This window comes from Ailuropoda melanoleuca, chromosome 6, assembly GCF_002007445.2.
Source record: "Ailuropoda melanoleuca isolate Jingjing chromosome 6, ASM200744v2, whole genome shotgun sequence".
NCBI classification, from domain to species: domain Eukaryota; kingdom Metazoa; phylum Chordata; class Mammalia; order Carnivora; family Ursidae; genus Ailuropoda; species Ailuropoda melanoleuca.
In genome coordinates, this window is record NC_048223.1 from 131,307,910 (window position 1) to 131,320,840 (window position 12,931).

The window sequence follows — 12,931 nt, forward strand, 5'->3', positions numbered from 1 at the left end:
AATGGGACAGAGTGCTGCCATTTCACAGTTGAGGAAGGGACAAAATGCCTAGAGGTCAAGGTCAGTAACTGCCCAGGCTCCAGGCTGCCACCGGAGAGCTCGGGCTTCTTCCCACTGCCCTGAGGGGAGGCTGGTGCTGCCATGGGGGGCACTTTGGGGGGAAGGTGCAGGAACCGCGGAGGCTGGGACTCTGCTCTGCAGGCCGTGGGACTACTGGCCTGCACCCACCTTGAAGTCAGTGGCTCCTGCCTCCCTTGTACTTCAGGCTGCAGTCTGTGACCTGCTTTGGAGGGGTGGGGGGGGCCCTGGCTGCAGGGGTGAGCATATGCCTGTTTGGGGGAGGGTCTTGGGCCAGGCCTATCCGGGATCTTCTCCAATCCCAGTTGGTGCCCGACATGCCATCGGCCCCAGCACGCTCTGCACAGGCCCTTCTCTTCCTTCCCCTCCCGGGTCAGACGGCCCCTCCAAGGGGTCTTTCCTGCCCCTGGCCCAGAGTTCTGTATGTGTGTCCACTGCTCTGTGTCACCCGGGGGGGTTTTTGTGGGACACCCGTCACCCGGCTGGGAGAAATCCAGAATTCAACAGGGCTTTGTTTCAGATTTGTGGTCCTGGGGCTGTGAGAGATTGCTGCTTCTCTCAGTGATCTGTGCTGTTGACGTCCAAGGGTTCTTCAAGCCGCGGGCCTTGGGCAGGCATTTCTTGTATCCCAGGTGACACAGGCAAGCAGGACACCTGCTGCCCTCTTAGTGGGAGGGCTCCTCTGCAAGGAGGGGCCGGGGGCTGGGTCCTCATCCTCATCTGGTGTCTGACTCATCCTGCGAATCCATCCTCTCAGTCAGGGAGCCACCTGGGAGCGCTTACATCCTGCGGTCCCTGGAACGTTCAGTGTTTCAGTGCTGACCGCTGATCGTGGGGGGGGGGGGTTGGTTTGAGACCATCACACTAGGGACGTTTTCGTGCGGAGAATTCCAGCACGTTTGCAATCTTAGCAGCTTGTTTCAAGAATTCCGCTGGAGTAACACTCTTGCCCGGACGTGCCCTGAGGGGCTGCTGGGATTCAGGGTACGACCTGACCACGTTTGCACAGAGCGCTGGGACAAGGTTCTAGCGTAGCGGAACGGCAGCCAGTGTTTCCAAAGCCTTTGTTTAAAACCTGGAGTATTTAAAAAAGAAAAGGGGGATATTACATATATAGGCTACATTTAAAGTATTTGAAAATTTTAACCAATTTGTAAAAGGGGGGTCAAACATTGGCAGGGGCCGCTGAGTCATGTTACACTTATACTGAGAAACACTTAAGGAAGAACTAGAAATTTTTAAATATAATTAACGTTCCTATAGCTAAGAATTCCTTAAAAAAAAAAAACCCACCCCATAAATTCACGACCCCTGCGAAGTCCCGAGAACGCGCAGGTCCCCGGTCATCTCGTGGCCCCGCCCCCCGAGCCCAGCGCGCCGCCGAAGTCAGCGTAGCGCGCACGCGCGAGTCGCCGGACGGCTTTCCGAAGCGCCGGAACTGCAGGGTCTGGTCGTGGGCACGGCGGAGCGGTCCGTCGCGGGACCGGTCCCCCTGCGTCGCGCTGCGCTCGGGCACACGGCGCCATGAGGCTGGCCTCGCGCGCCCTGTGCGGCGCCGCCGGGGCCGCCTGGCGAGACAGCTTCCCCCTGGGCGGTCGCGACGTGGCGCGCTGGTTCCCGGGACACATGGCCAAGGGTGAGGTGGGGGCGGGGGGGCCGGGGTCCGCCCGCCGCCTGCGCCCGCCTCTGTATGCCCGTGTGTGTGCCCCCCGGAGTCCCCGGAGTCCCCTCCCGGCGCCACCCACCCCCCCGCACCCGCCGGCGTCCCCAGCACCCGTTCGCTCGTCAGGTTAACCGCGCGTGGGGCGGGAGGCAGCGGCGGGCGACAGAGGTGTCCGGGGGCGGCCCTGAGTCCCAGCACGTCCCTTCTGCCGCTTTATTTCCCGAAGCCTCCGTTGCCACAAATGTTTCTACGAAGAGATACTTTCCTGAATATTGTGTTGAGGACTAAATGAAATGGTGGTAGGGAAGTACTTTCCAATCTGTGCTGTCATTGCAGCACATTTAAGACACAGGGGCACTGCTGTCTTCTGCCAAACCGCCCAAGCCCCCGCCAAACAGTTTGTCGGGGAAGACCTCTGGGAGCGGCGCAGCCCCCCGTGCGGCGATCGCCGCTCCTGCTCCGGCTCCCTTCGCGCGCTCTGGCTCACCCGGTGCGCGGTGACCGAGTGCTGCCTCTGGCTCACCCGGTGCGCGGTGACCGAGTGCTGCCTCTGGCTCTCCGGTGCGCGGTGACCGAGTGCTGCCTCTGGCTCACCCGGTGCGCGGTGACCGAGTGCCGTGCACGTCAGTGTCCCGACGGCCGCCTCTGGCTCACCCGGTGCGCGGTGACCGAGTGCCGCGCACGTCCGTGTCTCGAGGGCTGGCGCGGTGGCAGCCTGGGCATGGGAAGTGGGGGATGTGAGATGCTTGAGGATGCGCTCAATGCCCCGAAGTGGTTTCGTGAGGCGCGCTGAGTGGCGCTGTCACCTTACCTAGGAGCCTTGTTACTTCTGCTGTGTGTGTGGTTCCTGGTTAAGGGTGAGTTCAGTGCAGGGTGAGGGGCTGAAGTGGATGCTTGGGCAGCAGCACCGCCACACAGTATGAGGGCCCAGTGAGTGGGGTAGTCGGGGTTGCCTGTTCCTAGCTACGAGGTTAAATACTCCAGGTAGAGCCCTCCAGGGCCATCGGATCCAGACAAGCTGCTGCCCCTCAGGCAGGGCCTCTCCTTCTGGAGACACCACTGTTGAACTTCAGAGATGCACTCAGCAAATTGTTATCACTAAGGGTGACTTAGGACTTGCCACTCAGAGGTACTCCGTCTTAGGTTGTCCGTGGTGTGTCGTTAGTGACAGTTCAGTTTAAACCTGTCACTCTTGGAAAGCCGTAGACCCGTTAGGCACCCTTCTTCTGTTTTCCAGGGCTGAGGAAGATGCAGAGCAGCCTGAAGTTGGTGGACTGTATCATCGAGGTCCATGACGCCCGGATATCCTTCAGTGTTGTGATATGTGATTTGTAGGAAGAAACACGTGTCTGTTTGGTCTTTGTCCCTGTTGCTGGCACAGAGCTCCTAAAACCCTGGGTATTTCTTTCTTTCTTTCTTTTTTAAAGATTTTATTTATTTATTTGACAGAGAGAGAGACAGCCAGCAAGAGAGGGAACACAAGCAGGGGGAGTGGGAGAGGAAGAAGCAGTCTCCCAGCGGAGGAGCCCAATGTGGGGCTCGATCCCAGGACGCTTAACAACTGAGCCACCCAGGCACCCCAACCCTGGGTATTTCTTAAGTGATGAGAGTGATAAAGGTGTCTGTTGATGAGGTGACTTTTGGAAAGCCACTAAGTCACCTACGTTTGAGGGCTGCTTGCCAGGTGAAACAACCCTGCTATTGGAGGATTGGAACTTTCAGTCCCATCCTTTGGGAGGGGAGGGGGACTGGAGGTTGAATTGATTGCCAATGGCCAGTGATTTAATCAATCAAGCCTCAATAAAGACCTAAAAAGATGGTTTGGAGAACTGCATTGGCAAATGTGGATATGGAGGGAGTATGGCACATTTATTATTTTTTTAAAAAGATTTTATTTATTTATGGGGCACCTGGGTAGCGCAGTCGTTAAGCGTCTGCCTTCGGCTCAGGGCATGATCCCGGCGTTCTGGGATCGAGTTCCAAATCGGGCTCCTCCGCTGGGAGCCTGCTTCTTCCTCTCCCACTCCCCCTGCTTGTGTTCCCTCTCTTGCTGGCTGTCTCTCTGTCATATAAATAAATAAAATCTTAAAAAAAAAGATTTTATTTATTTATGTATGTACATGTATATATGTATTTATTTAGAAGGGGGTGGCGCCCATGCAAGTGCGGGGCAGGGAGGCGCAGAGGGAGAGAGAGGGAATCTCAAGCCGACTCTGAGCTGAGTGGTGAGCCCAGTGCGGGGCTTGATCTCATGACCCTGAGATCACAACCTGAGCTGAAATCAAGAGTTGGATGCTTACCTCACTGAGCCACCCAGGCGCCCTGAGAGTGTCACATTTAGAGCATGGAGGCTCTGTGCTCCATCCCACATACCCTGCCTTATACGTTTTTTCTGTCTGGCTATTCCTGAGTCGTATCATTTTATAATAAGCCAGTAATCTAGTAAGTAAAATTTTCTCTGAGTTCTGTGAGCCGCTCTAGCAAACTAATTGAATCCAAGGAGGGGCTCGTGGGAACCTTCCATCTATAACTAGTTGGTTAGAAGCACAGGTTAGACTTGTGATTGGCACCTTAAGGGGGGTAGCATCTTGTGGGACTCAGCCCTTAGCCTGTGGGATCTGACTCTTTCTCCGTGTAGATAGTGTTAGAATTGAGGTGCATTATAGGACATCCAGCTGGTGTCATAGAATTGCTTAGTGTTGTGGGCCCCCTCGCTCCCAACTCTGTGGGAATTGCGTGCGACATTGTGGTGGTAAGGGGAGGCCCTTCTTCCTATCCGGCAGTACTCAAGCAGCAGGAGATGTTCCTGACCGTTACCTGGTCTCTGTCTGGTCTCTGCTCTGGTCTGGTCGGCTACCGCAGAGTCTGGCACCCTCACCTCTCGGTTGCTGGCACTTAAAGCAGTGGTTCTCAACCCTCGTTACACGTTAGAGTTTCTCCAGGAGGCTTTAAAACCTCCTGGTCTGGGCCCCTTTCCAGACCAGTTAATCAGTGTCTCTGGTGTGGGGCCTTGTGTTTTCTGACGCTCCCGTTGGTACATTGGGTAGCATCTTTGTCTCCGACCTCTGCCTGGCACACCCAGACCTTCCGGTCTAGTCCGTCAGTGGGTTCTCTAGGAGGAGTATGCAAGCTTCATTTCGATGTGCCGGCCAGCAGGGCTTTCCTCTGTGCCTGAGGCGTGAATTGGCAAGGTCTGGTGATCTTGTTCGTTAATGAATATACTTGTCAGACCTTGTTTTTACTGTATTTGAGCTATGTTTGGATTCTCTTTATGTGATGAAGGTGTTGGTTTGAGAGTTGTTACCAGCTCGAGGATGTCAGATGAGGGACCATTTTCACTATTTCAAAGACTCTGGAAATTTTGTAGTGAAGTGTCAAGTTTATTTATTGTAGGCTAAATATGTCAATTTATAGGATATCCCATGCTGATCAGAATTGTTTGCTGGCAGTCATATGTTTGATTATCAAAAATGATAAAGCTGTAATGGTTACTCACTGGACACTGAATGGACACCTGTCCTTTTGGTTTCTAGACCTCTGCCTTTTCCTCCAGGACATGGCAAGGAGCCCTAGGCTGGGTTAGGGGCCCTGGGAGGGAGCCTGAGGCTTTTGGTATTCTGAATTACACAGGATTGGTTAACCCTTGGGGGAAGAGTGAGAGTTGTGGAAAGACCTTTTGTATGAGTGAGGGCATAGCCCTTAACTGGTCTAGACACAGGGTGTGCTGGAGGCCTCGGAAATTTCACACCTGGACTCAGGAGGAGATGCGGTACCCGGTAGGGGCTGAGTGTTCAGAAGATAAGGGCTTCTCCTCCTGCCTGTGTTAGGGTCCCATGAGGTGGGACCAGTCCTGATCCCCAGGGGTCCCTGGCTGAGGGTGAAGGGCCTGACAGTGCTGGCGAGGTGTAGAGCCTTCAAGGATGGTTTCCATGGGGGACCCTTGTCTCCTTGGAGGTAACCAGAGGGTGACAGTGGTTTGAGATGCACTGGTTAGGACTTTATGGAACGCACTGAGTGATCAGATCATTCATTTTGAGTGTATGTACCCTGGCAGCCAAACAAAGAACCAGTTATAAAACCTGGCACTGAGCTTTGTGTTTTGTTTTTGCCCCATCGTTCCTGTTTGGGAAGGCACGTGAGAGCCACTGCCCTGCGTGTCTGCAGTGGGGACGTGGTAGCGGCCTTTTCCCCAGCCGGGAGGGCAGGACTGGGGGTTAGTTTCACCGTTCTTGGAGTGTGAGGCTGGGCTGGCATGTACTTGGGCTGAGACTGGGCTTCCTCCTCTGCTCAGTTCCTTCTACAGATTTCCTTGTCAGTTTGCGTAACAGGATGGACAAGATAAATTAATTGGCTGGTAAAGCACTGAAGGAATTTTTGCCTTAATTTTGCCACATTCCGCTTTCAGGCCGCAATCCTCTGTTTCAGGAAACTCTTGGGCTCAAGCCTCACGTGCTGGTCCTCAACAAAATGGACTTGGCAGATCTGAAAGAGCAGCAGGTGAGGGTGCCCGTCCCGGTGCCGTCAGCGTTAGGGTTACTGTGTCTGGGATTGCAAACATGCGGTGTTGACTCAGCCAGGCGGGATTGCTTTGGCAAACAACCCTTTGTTTGCAGACGTACTCCCACATGATTTCTCAAAATGACATGTTTCCCACTAATTTTTAACTTATAGTCCAAGGGCTAAAACTTGTTTCTCCCGTGGGACGTCACCAGGCTGGGTGTCTGGAGCCCGGTGCCCCATTGTGTGGCCTCTGGCCCGTTTGGCCGGGAGCACTTGAAATGTGGCCCCTGCAATGAGGGTCACAGTATATTCCACTTTAACGAGTTGTGCTTCAGTAGCTGTATGAGGCCGGTGGCCACAGGCCCAGGCCGTGGGTACTGACCTGGAGGTCTCCTGTGATGGCTGCATTTGCCCCAGGTGCCCACACCAGCCGGCCAGTCCTGCATACCCAGTGATTTGGAAGCTAGAAGGGGTGGGGAGGCCTGAAGGAACTTCTTCAAAGCAGGCAGGATGGGAGGACACGCGTGACCGAGTGACCCAGGGCAGGGCTTTCCCATGTGTCGCAGAGGTTCGAGAAACATGGAGGTCTGGACATGCTGTTTTCAAGTTCTCCCCACTGCTCTTCCTGCCGGGGACTGCAGTCAGGCTGCTGTCAGGGTTTTAGTGGTGCAGTTTTCTCTGTTTCCAGAACATAGTTTAGGTTTTTTGTTTTTGTTTTTTTTGTTTTTAAAAAGCTTTATTTCGTTCCTTTTCCTTTTCACTTTCCTTCCCTTTCCAGATTTTATTTATTTGAGAGAGAGAGAGATCAGGAGTGGTGCTGGGGGAGGAGCAGAGGGAGCCCGATATGGGGCTTGATCCCAGGACCCTGAGATCATGACCTGAGCCGAAGGCCGAAACTCAACAGACTGAGCCCCCAGGCACCCCTCAGCTCAGGTTTTGTAGTTGATTGTGGTGTGTTTGAGTTCCTTAAGCCCCAACCACAAGCCTCACCTCAAGGTTTCCAGAAACATCAAACACTGAAGCCACTGGAGTTCTGTCATTGAGAATCCAAGCAGAAGCGACCCTTGACCTGGGTGCAGTCACCTGTGGGCATTTCAAGCCCTCCTCCTGTGCAGATCGGGCAGCTCAGGCCCTCCAGGAACTAGGTGCTCATGGGTCTCAGTGCATGTGCACAGGGAGTGATTTATCATAAGCTTTGCTTTTATTGGTTGAGATTTGAGTCTTAATCAGTGATTGCGTCTGCCCCTAAATGCTAATTTTTATAGAGTGCTGGGCACTAAGGTGACCTGCCATAGGGACACAGTGGTGTCTCCCTGGGCTGGGAGCTGTTCTCAGGTGCTGCTGTGGCAGAGGCCCTGGAGAGGAAGGGAGAAGCCCCCAGTGGTGGCCCCTCATGTCTACCTCTATGTGCTGGGTCAGGACATACATTGTGGCCTCAAATATGTCTTTGTTGTGGCCTGTGTTTTAATCTGCATCATCAGAGAATAACTAAAATACATAACTAAAACTAAATTAGTGGGGGCGCCTGGGTGGCACAGCAGTTAAGCGTCTGCCTTCGGCTCAGGGCGTGATCCCGGCGTTATGGGATCGAGCCCCACATCAGGCTCCTCCGCTAGGAGCCTGCTTCTTCCTCTCCCACTCCCCCTGCTTGTGTTCCCTCTCTCGCTGGCCGTCTCTATCTCTGTCAAATAAATAAATAAAATCTTTAAAAAACAAACAAACAAACAAACACTAAATTAGTGAATGACTTTTTGTTCATTTAGGCATCAACCATATTTTTAGGTTAGTAGCTATTCAAACAGTATATACTGGTTTTAAAAATAACGGGATTCCTACACTGCTTTCGCTTAATGTTAAGACCAGTAAATTCATATTAGCCTTAGTTTACTTTTGGGCTTTTAAAACATTACATATATTTTGTAATTGGATTGTGTTCAAGCCTCAGTTTACAGGGGAGCTAGGCAGAATACTCAGGTGTAACAAGATCACTAGTGGAGACCGAACTGTTTGATGCTGGAAGTGGCTCCTTGTACGTGAGGTGCCGGGTTCCTGAGAGGCAGATGGTGTCTGTGCTGAGCCCTCATCCCTGCTGGAGCCCGGAGTACATGGGCCCCTGGCCAGGGCACTTCCCTCCTGTCCTCGCAGGGGAGCCAGCCAGGCCTGCGCTCTGCAGGAGGTCGAGGTCCATGTGCTCCAGTGCCTGTGCCACCTGCCCCCCTAGGGGCCTGGCTCTTTCCCAGATCCTGCTTGCTGCAGGGGCTCCGAGCCAGGGAACACTCCTGGCCCTGTGGCGGGGGTGGGGCTGTCTCAGATCCTTGAATTTTAGCGTATCATGCTACCCCTATTTGCATTTAGTATATAAAATGGAAATATTCTCTTTCAGAAAATTATACAACACTTAGAAGGAAAAGGCCTAAAAAATGTTGTTTTTACCAACTGCGTAAGGGATGAGAATATCAAGCAGGTAGGTGCCCTTCTGTTTCACACTCTAATGCTTTTGCTTAAATACATTTAAGAAATCCCGCAGATTATCTCATGCTCTTAGAAGAAGCAGAGTTCAGAGACAGTCCATGGGTTTGCTGGGGGTCCTGGGGCACACTCCTCTGGTTGAGAGCAGGTGGGCTCTGGACAGCCTGTGACCGTCTGAGGAGGATAGTGCCGGGCGATAGTGTACTCGGGGCTGCTCGGGGCTGTAGCTAGGGCGAGCTTCCGGAGGGTCTGGGGCCTCGTTTTCTGCAGTTGTATTTTGAGGATTATTTCGCTGGCTGACATGCAGTTTGGTGGGAGGTGGCTGTAGTCAGAGCTGTCACCCTCTGGGGGACTGACCTCACTGATGGTGAAGGGACAGGACATGGCACAGGTCACTGCCCCCCCCCCCCCCCCCCCCCCCCCCNTGAATCCTGATGCGGACAGCCCTGGTTCCCCGGTGCTGGACCTGGGAGTACACCGCCTCCAGAAGCCCGTTTCTGTGTGGTTTGTCCTTGGCAGGTCATCCCGATGGTCAGAGGGCTGGTTGAGAGCAGCTACCGTTATCATCGAGGAGAGGTTGGTTGTGGGGCCCAGTGCCGGCCGTGGGCTGGTCCCTCCTGCTGAGAGGCCCAAGGCTCAGCGGCTAAGCAGCGGTCAGGCGGTCCCCATGCTGGGCCACGACTGCACCCCAGAACTCCTTGGGGCTCTCTGCTGCTGCAGGTGCCTGGCAGGGGGCTGCTGCCCCAGCCCGTGGAGCTGCCCTGCGTCCTCTTGTTCTCGTAGCAGGAAGGGTGGGGCGGCCCTGTTGAGGTGGGCAAGGTCTCCACAGTGACCGTCCTTCCCCTGCACACAAACCTCGGCTTGTGGGGCCCCTAGCACGGGCCGGAGGGGGCTGTGGGCAGGGCTCTGGGTGGACCCCTGACTCCCTGCCCTTGTGCCTGGACAGAGCCTGGAGTACTGTGCCATGGTGATCGGGATCCCCAACGTGGGCAAGTCCTCACTCATCAACGCGCTGAGGAGACAGCACCTGAGGAGAGGTATGGCCTTCATGCTCTGCGGCCTTTCTTTCTCCTGGCGCGCAGCCGCTCTTCCTCGGTCCCCAGACAGACTTCCAGAGCCGGAGCCTCACGGCCCCTCGGGGTTGTCTGTGCACCGAAAGGACCCGGTTAACTGCCTGACGTAAGGCTAAATGGTGATGCAGAGCCGTCCCGTTAAATGTTCTAGACTCAGTTTGTTTTCTCTCCTGAACATGAAATGTTAAGATGTGTAACACGTGGATGACTTTCCTGCCCTTTGGAGGTTTTGCTTCTCCCTCGTTGAAGTCTCAGGACGCCGCTGCATGGGTGGGACCTGATGTCAGGCGGGAGGCGTTTGGTGAGGTGCCCCCCCTCCCAGCTGCAAAACTGCATCGTCCGGGCTCGGGAATGGGCTCCGGGAGCCGTCCGGGCGCCTCCTCGTGTTCTCACCCCGTCGTGGAGTCGCACAGACGTGCCCGCTCTACTCACTCGCTGTGCTTTACCCTTTGTTCCATTAAGTATTTTCAAGTTTGCCACCAGGGCCACGTTGGCTTTGTTTTCCACACCAGCAATGTGTGTTCTGTTAACACACCGGCTCCCAGCGCACAGACCCCCAGACCCAACTAGCCGAACCATTACTTTGCAGATGGTGTTTTTGGTACTCATTGCAGACTTGCCAAATCATCTATCGTTTTAAGTTTATTTTTCTTTAATTATGGCTTTAAAAAAATTGTGCCTTTAAAAATAATTGGCATTCAGTATACTTAGTACTGTTCATCCATCAGACTATTTCTAGACTTTTCCATTGTCTCCAACTGGAAGTCTTTCAACAAACACTAACCAGCGCTGGGCACCCTTAATCTGCTTCCTGTCTGGTCGTCACATGAGTGCAGTCACACAGTGTTGGTCCTTCCGTGTTGGACTTGTTTCACCGAGAGTGACGTCCCCACGGTCCGTCCATGCCGTGGCTGCGTCGGGATTTCCATCTTTTCAAGGCTGAATACTATTCTGATGGGTTTCCAGACCATGCTTTGCTTTTCCATGCGTCACTGACAGACACATGTATCTCTTTACTCTTGAGTTGATTTGGCCCCTTGGACAGGAACTCACTCACAGAAAGACCTGTCATGGGCACTGCTGTGGCGACAGCTTCTTGGGGTGCAGGCTCGGTGTCGGGGGCATAGGGTCAAGTCCTGGAGGCAGAAGCTGGCGTGCTGAAAGAAGCAGGTCAGACGCTTGCCTGCCCGTCCCTTGGCAGGTCTTGGAGCACCGTTCTGGGCATTGGGGAGGCAAGTTTTGGTAAAAGGGTCACTGCTGTGAGCTGGTTTGGAGCTGAATTGAACGCAAGCTCATGTGGGCCTTCGTAGGTTTCCATGTGTCTCATTTCTTATCCTGTAGCTTGTATGCCGGGCTTTGTGTGTTGACTGCATTCGACAGCTCCTTTTCATCCCGCAGGAAAAGCTACGAGGGTGGGCGGCGAGCCTGGGATCACCAGAGCTGTGATGTCTAGAATTCAGGTAGGGTCCTCGGCTGCTGGGTCTAGAGCTCCATGCACACGCACCTGGTGCTTCCTTAGGGCTGAGGGGTGGCCTGCATGCCTTGTCCTCCATTCTGTTCCTGCTGAGTGCTTGTCGCGTGCCAGGCACTGCCGCACCCTTACAGACCCCTGTCTTATGGCTGAGGGCAAGGCACCTGCCCAAGGTCACACAATGGCCTGTTCTCCCAGGCTCAGCCCAGCCTGTCCACACGTGCCTTTTTTGCCCTGGGAGGAAAAGACAGAGCTCTGTTGCTGTGATTTGTTCTCCAAACTCAGTGGGAACCAATCCTGCGGGGAAGCTGAGAGCTTCCTGAAAAGGACGAGCCCATTGGGACAGGGTGTCAGGGCCTCCTCAGAGCCTCAGGAACCCAGCAGCCTGGCTCCAGGGGCCACCCAGCAGCATACTGGAGGGAGTGGCTAGCCCGACCGCCCTCTGTCCACAGGTGTGTGAGCGGCCACTGATGTTCCTGCTGGACACTCCTGGGGTGCTGGCCCCTCGGATTGCAAGTGTGGAGATGGGCCTGAAGCTGGCTCTGTGTGGTGAGTCGGAGCCCCTCGGTGCCCCCTCCTGCTGTCTAGATGTGGGGCCGCCAGGCCTGGCGGGTTGTGCCTGCTTTTCTCAGCCCGGCTGTAGCAGACCCTTGAGAGCTGTGCTGAGTGAGCCTGTCAAGCAACCTGTGCAGCCCTCGTTCCCAGCTGCCGTGGGTCAGCCACTGCTCTGAGCCCGCTGACCCCCATAGCCTGCAGAGCGCCTGCCTTCTCCCAGCGTACAGCCGAGGCAGAGCGGTCAGGAGCAGCAGCGCCTCTGGCTGGGCCAGATGCGGGGCTGGTTTGCAGTGCTCACGCTGGCCTCCTGGTTCCAGGAACCGTGCTGGACCACCTGGTGGGGGAGGAGACCCTGGCCGACTACCTTCTCTACACTCTCAACAGGCACCAGCTCTTTGGGTGAGTGCAGGGTGGGGGCAGGCGGGCTGTCCTCTCTCTCCTCCTGGACAAACGTCTTTAAGGAAAATAGCATTAACGTATTATTAGACAAATTCTGCACATTATGTGCAGTGTGCAGTTTGACACGTTTGACTCCTATGCAGTCAAGAAAGCCCCCCAATTTCTTGTGTTCTTTGGGGATTGCTCCTCCCTACCCTTTCCTTCTCCCATTTTACAGACGGTCCCCCAGCCCCATGTGCCACACCCTGGCGGCCATCTGCCTTCTGTCCCTTCCTCGAACATCCTAGGGATGGAGTCCCATGGCGTGTACTCTCTTTTGTTGGGTTGCCTGTGCTCGACCTGATTGCTGTCGGACTCCTCCGTGTTGTGACGTGTGTCGTGACCCATATTNAACAGAGAGAAAGACAGCCAGCAAGAGAGGGAACACAAGCAGGGGGAGTGGGAGAGGAAGAAGCAAGCTCCCAGCGGAGCAGGGAGCCCGATGTGGGGCTTGATCCTGGGACCCTGGGATCATGACCTGAGCTGAAGGCACACACTTAACGGCTGAGCCACTCAGGCGCCCCAGGAGTCTGGTTTCTTCACATATCTTGGGGCTGTCATTATAGCAAGACAAAGGCCTTTTCACTTGCTCCCTGCAATGAGACCTATAAGAGCAGACTAAAGGCTTGGATGATGGCACACCCAAGTGACACTGACGACCATTACAGCCAGACTGTGACTGTG

At 54.6% G+C, this 12,931-nt stretch overlaps 1 protein-coding gene across 4 annotated transcripts; it reads left to right on the forward strand.

The window, feature by feature from the left end:
* Window positions 1–1,485: 1,485 nt before the first annotated feature.
* Window positions 1,486–12,529, forward strand: LOC117802790 (mitochondrial ribosome-associated GTPase 1). Of its 4 annotated transcripts, XM_034663536.1 has the most exons (9): window positions 1,492–1,714; window positions 2,979–3,043; window positions 6,134–6,238; window positions 8,625–8,705; window positions 9,230–9,286; window positions 9,657–9,747; window positions 11,182–11,243; window positions 11,707–11,803; window positions 12,127–12,501. In XM_034663536.1, the coding sequence occupies exons 1-9, from the start codon at window positions 1,603–1,605 to the stop codon at window positions 12,210–12,212; spliced, it is 756 nt and encodes a 251-aa protein (XP_034519427.1). In that variant the 5' UTR covers window positions 1,492–1,602; the 3' UTR covers window positions 12,213–12,501. The 4 variants fall into 4 exon arrangements, with proteins under 4 accessions (XP_034519431.1, XP_034519430.1, XP_034519428.1 ...); XM_034663539.1 differs by lacking the exon at window positions 8,625–8,705 and having other exon boundaries at window positions 1,488–1,714; window positions 12,127–12,521; XM_034663537.1 differs by lacking the exon at window positions 2,979–3,043 and having other exon boundaries at window positions 1,490–1,714; window positions 6,147–6,238; window positions 12,127–12,510.
* The last annotated feature ends 402 nt before the right edge of the window (window positions 12,530–12,931 follow it).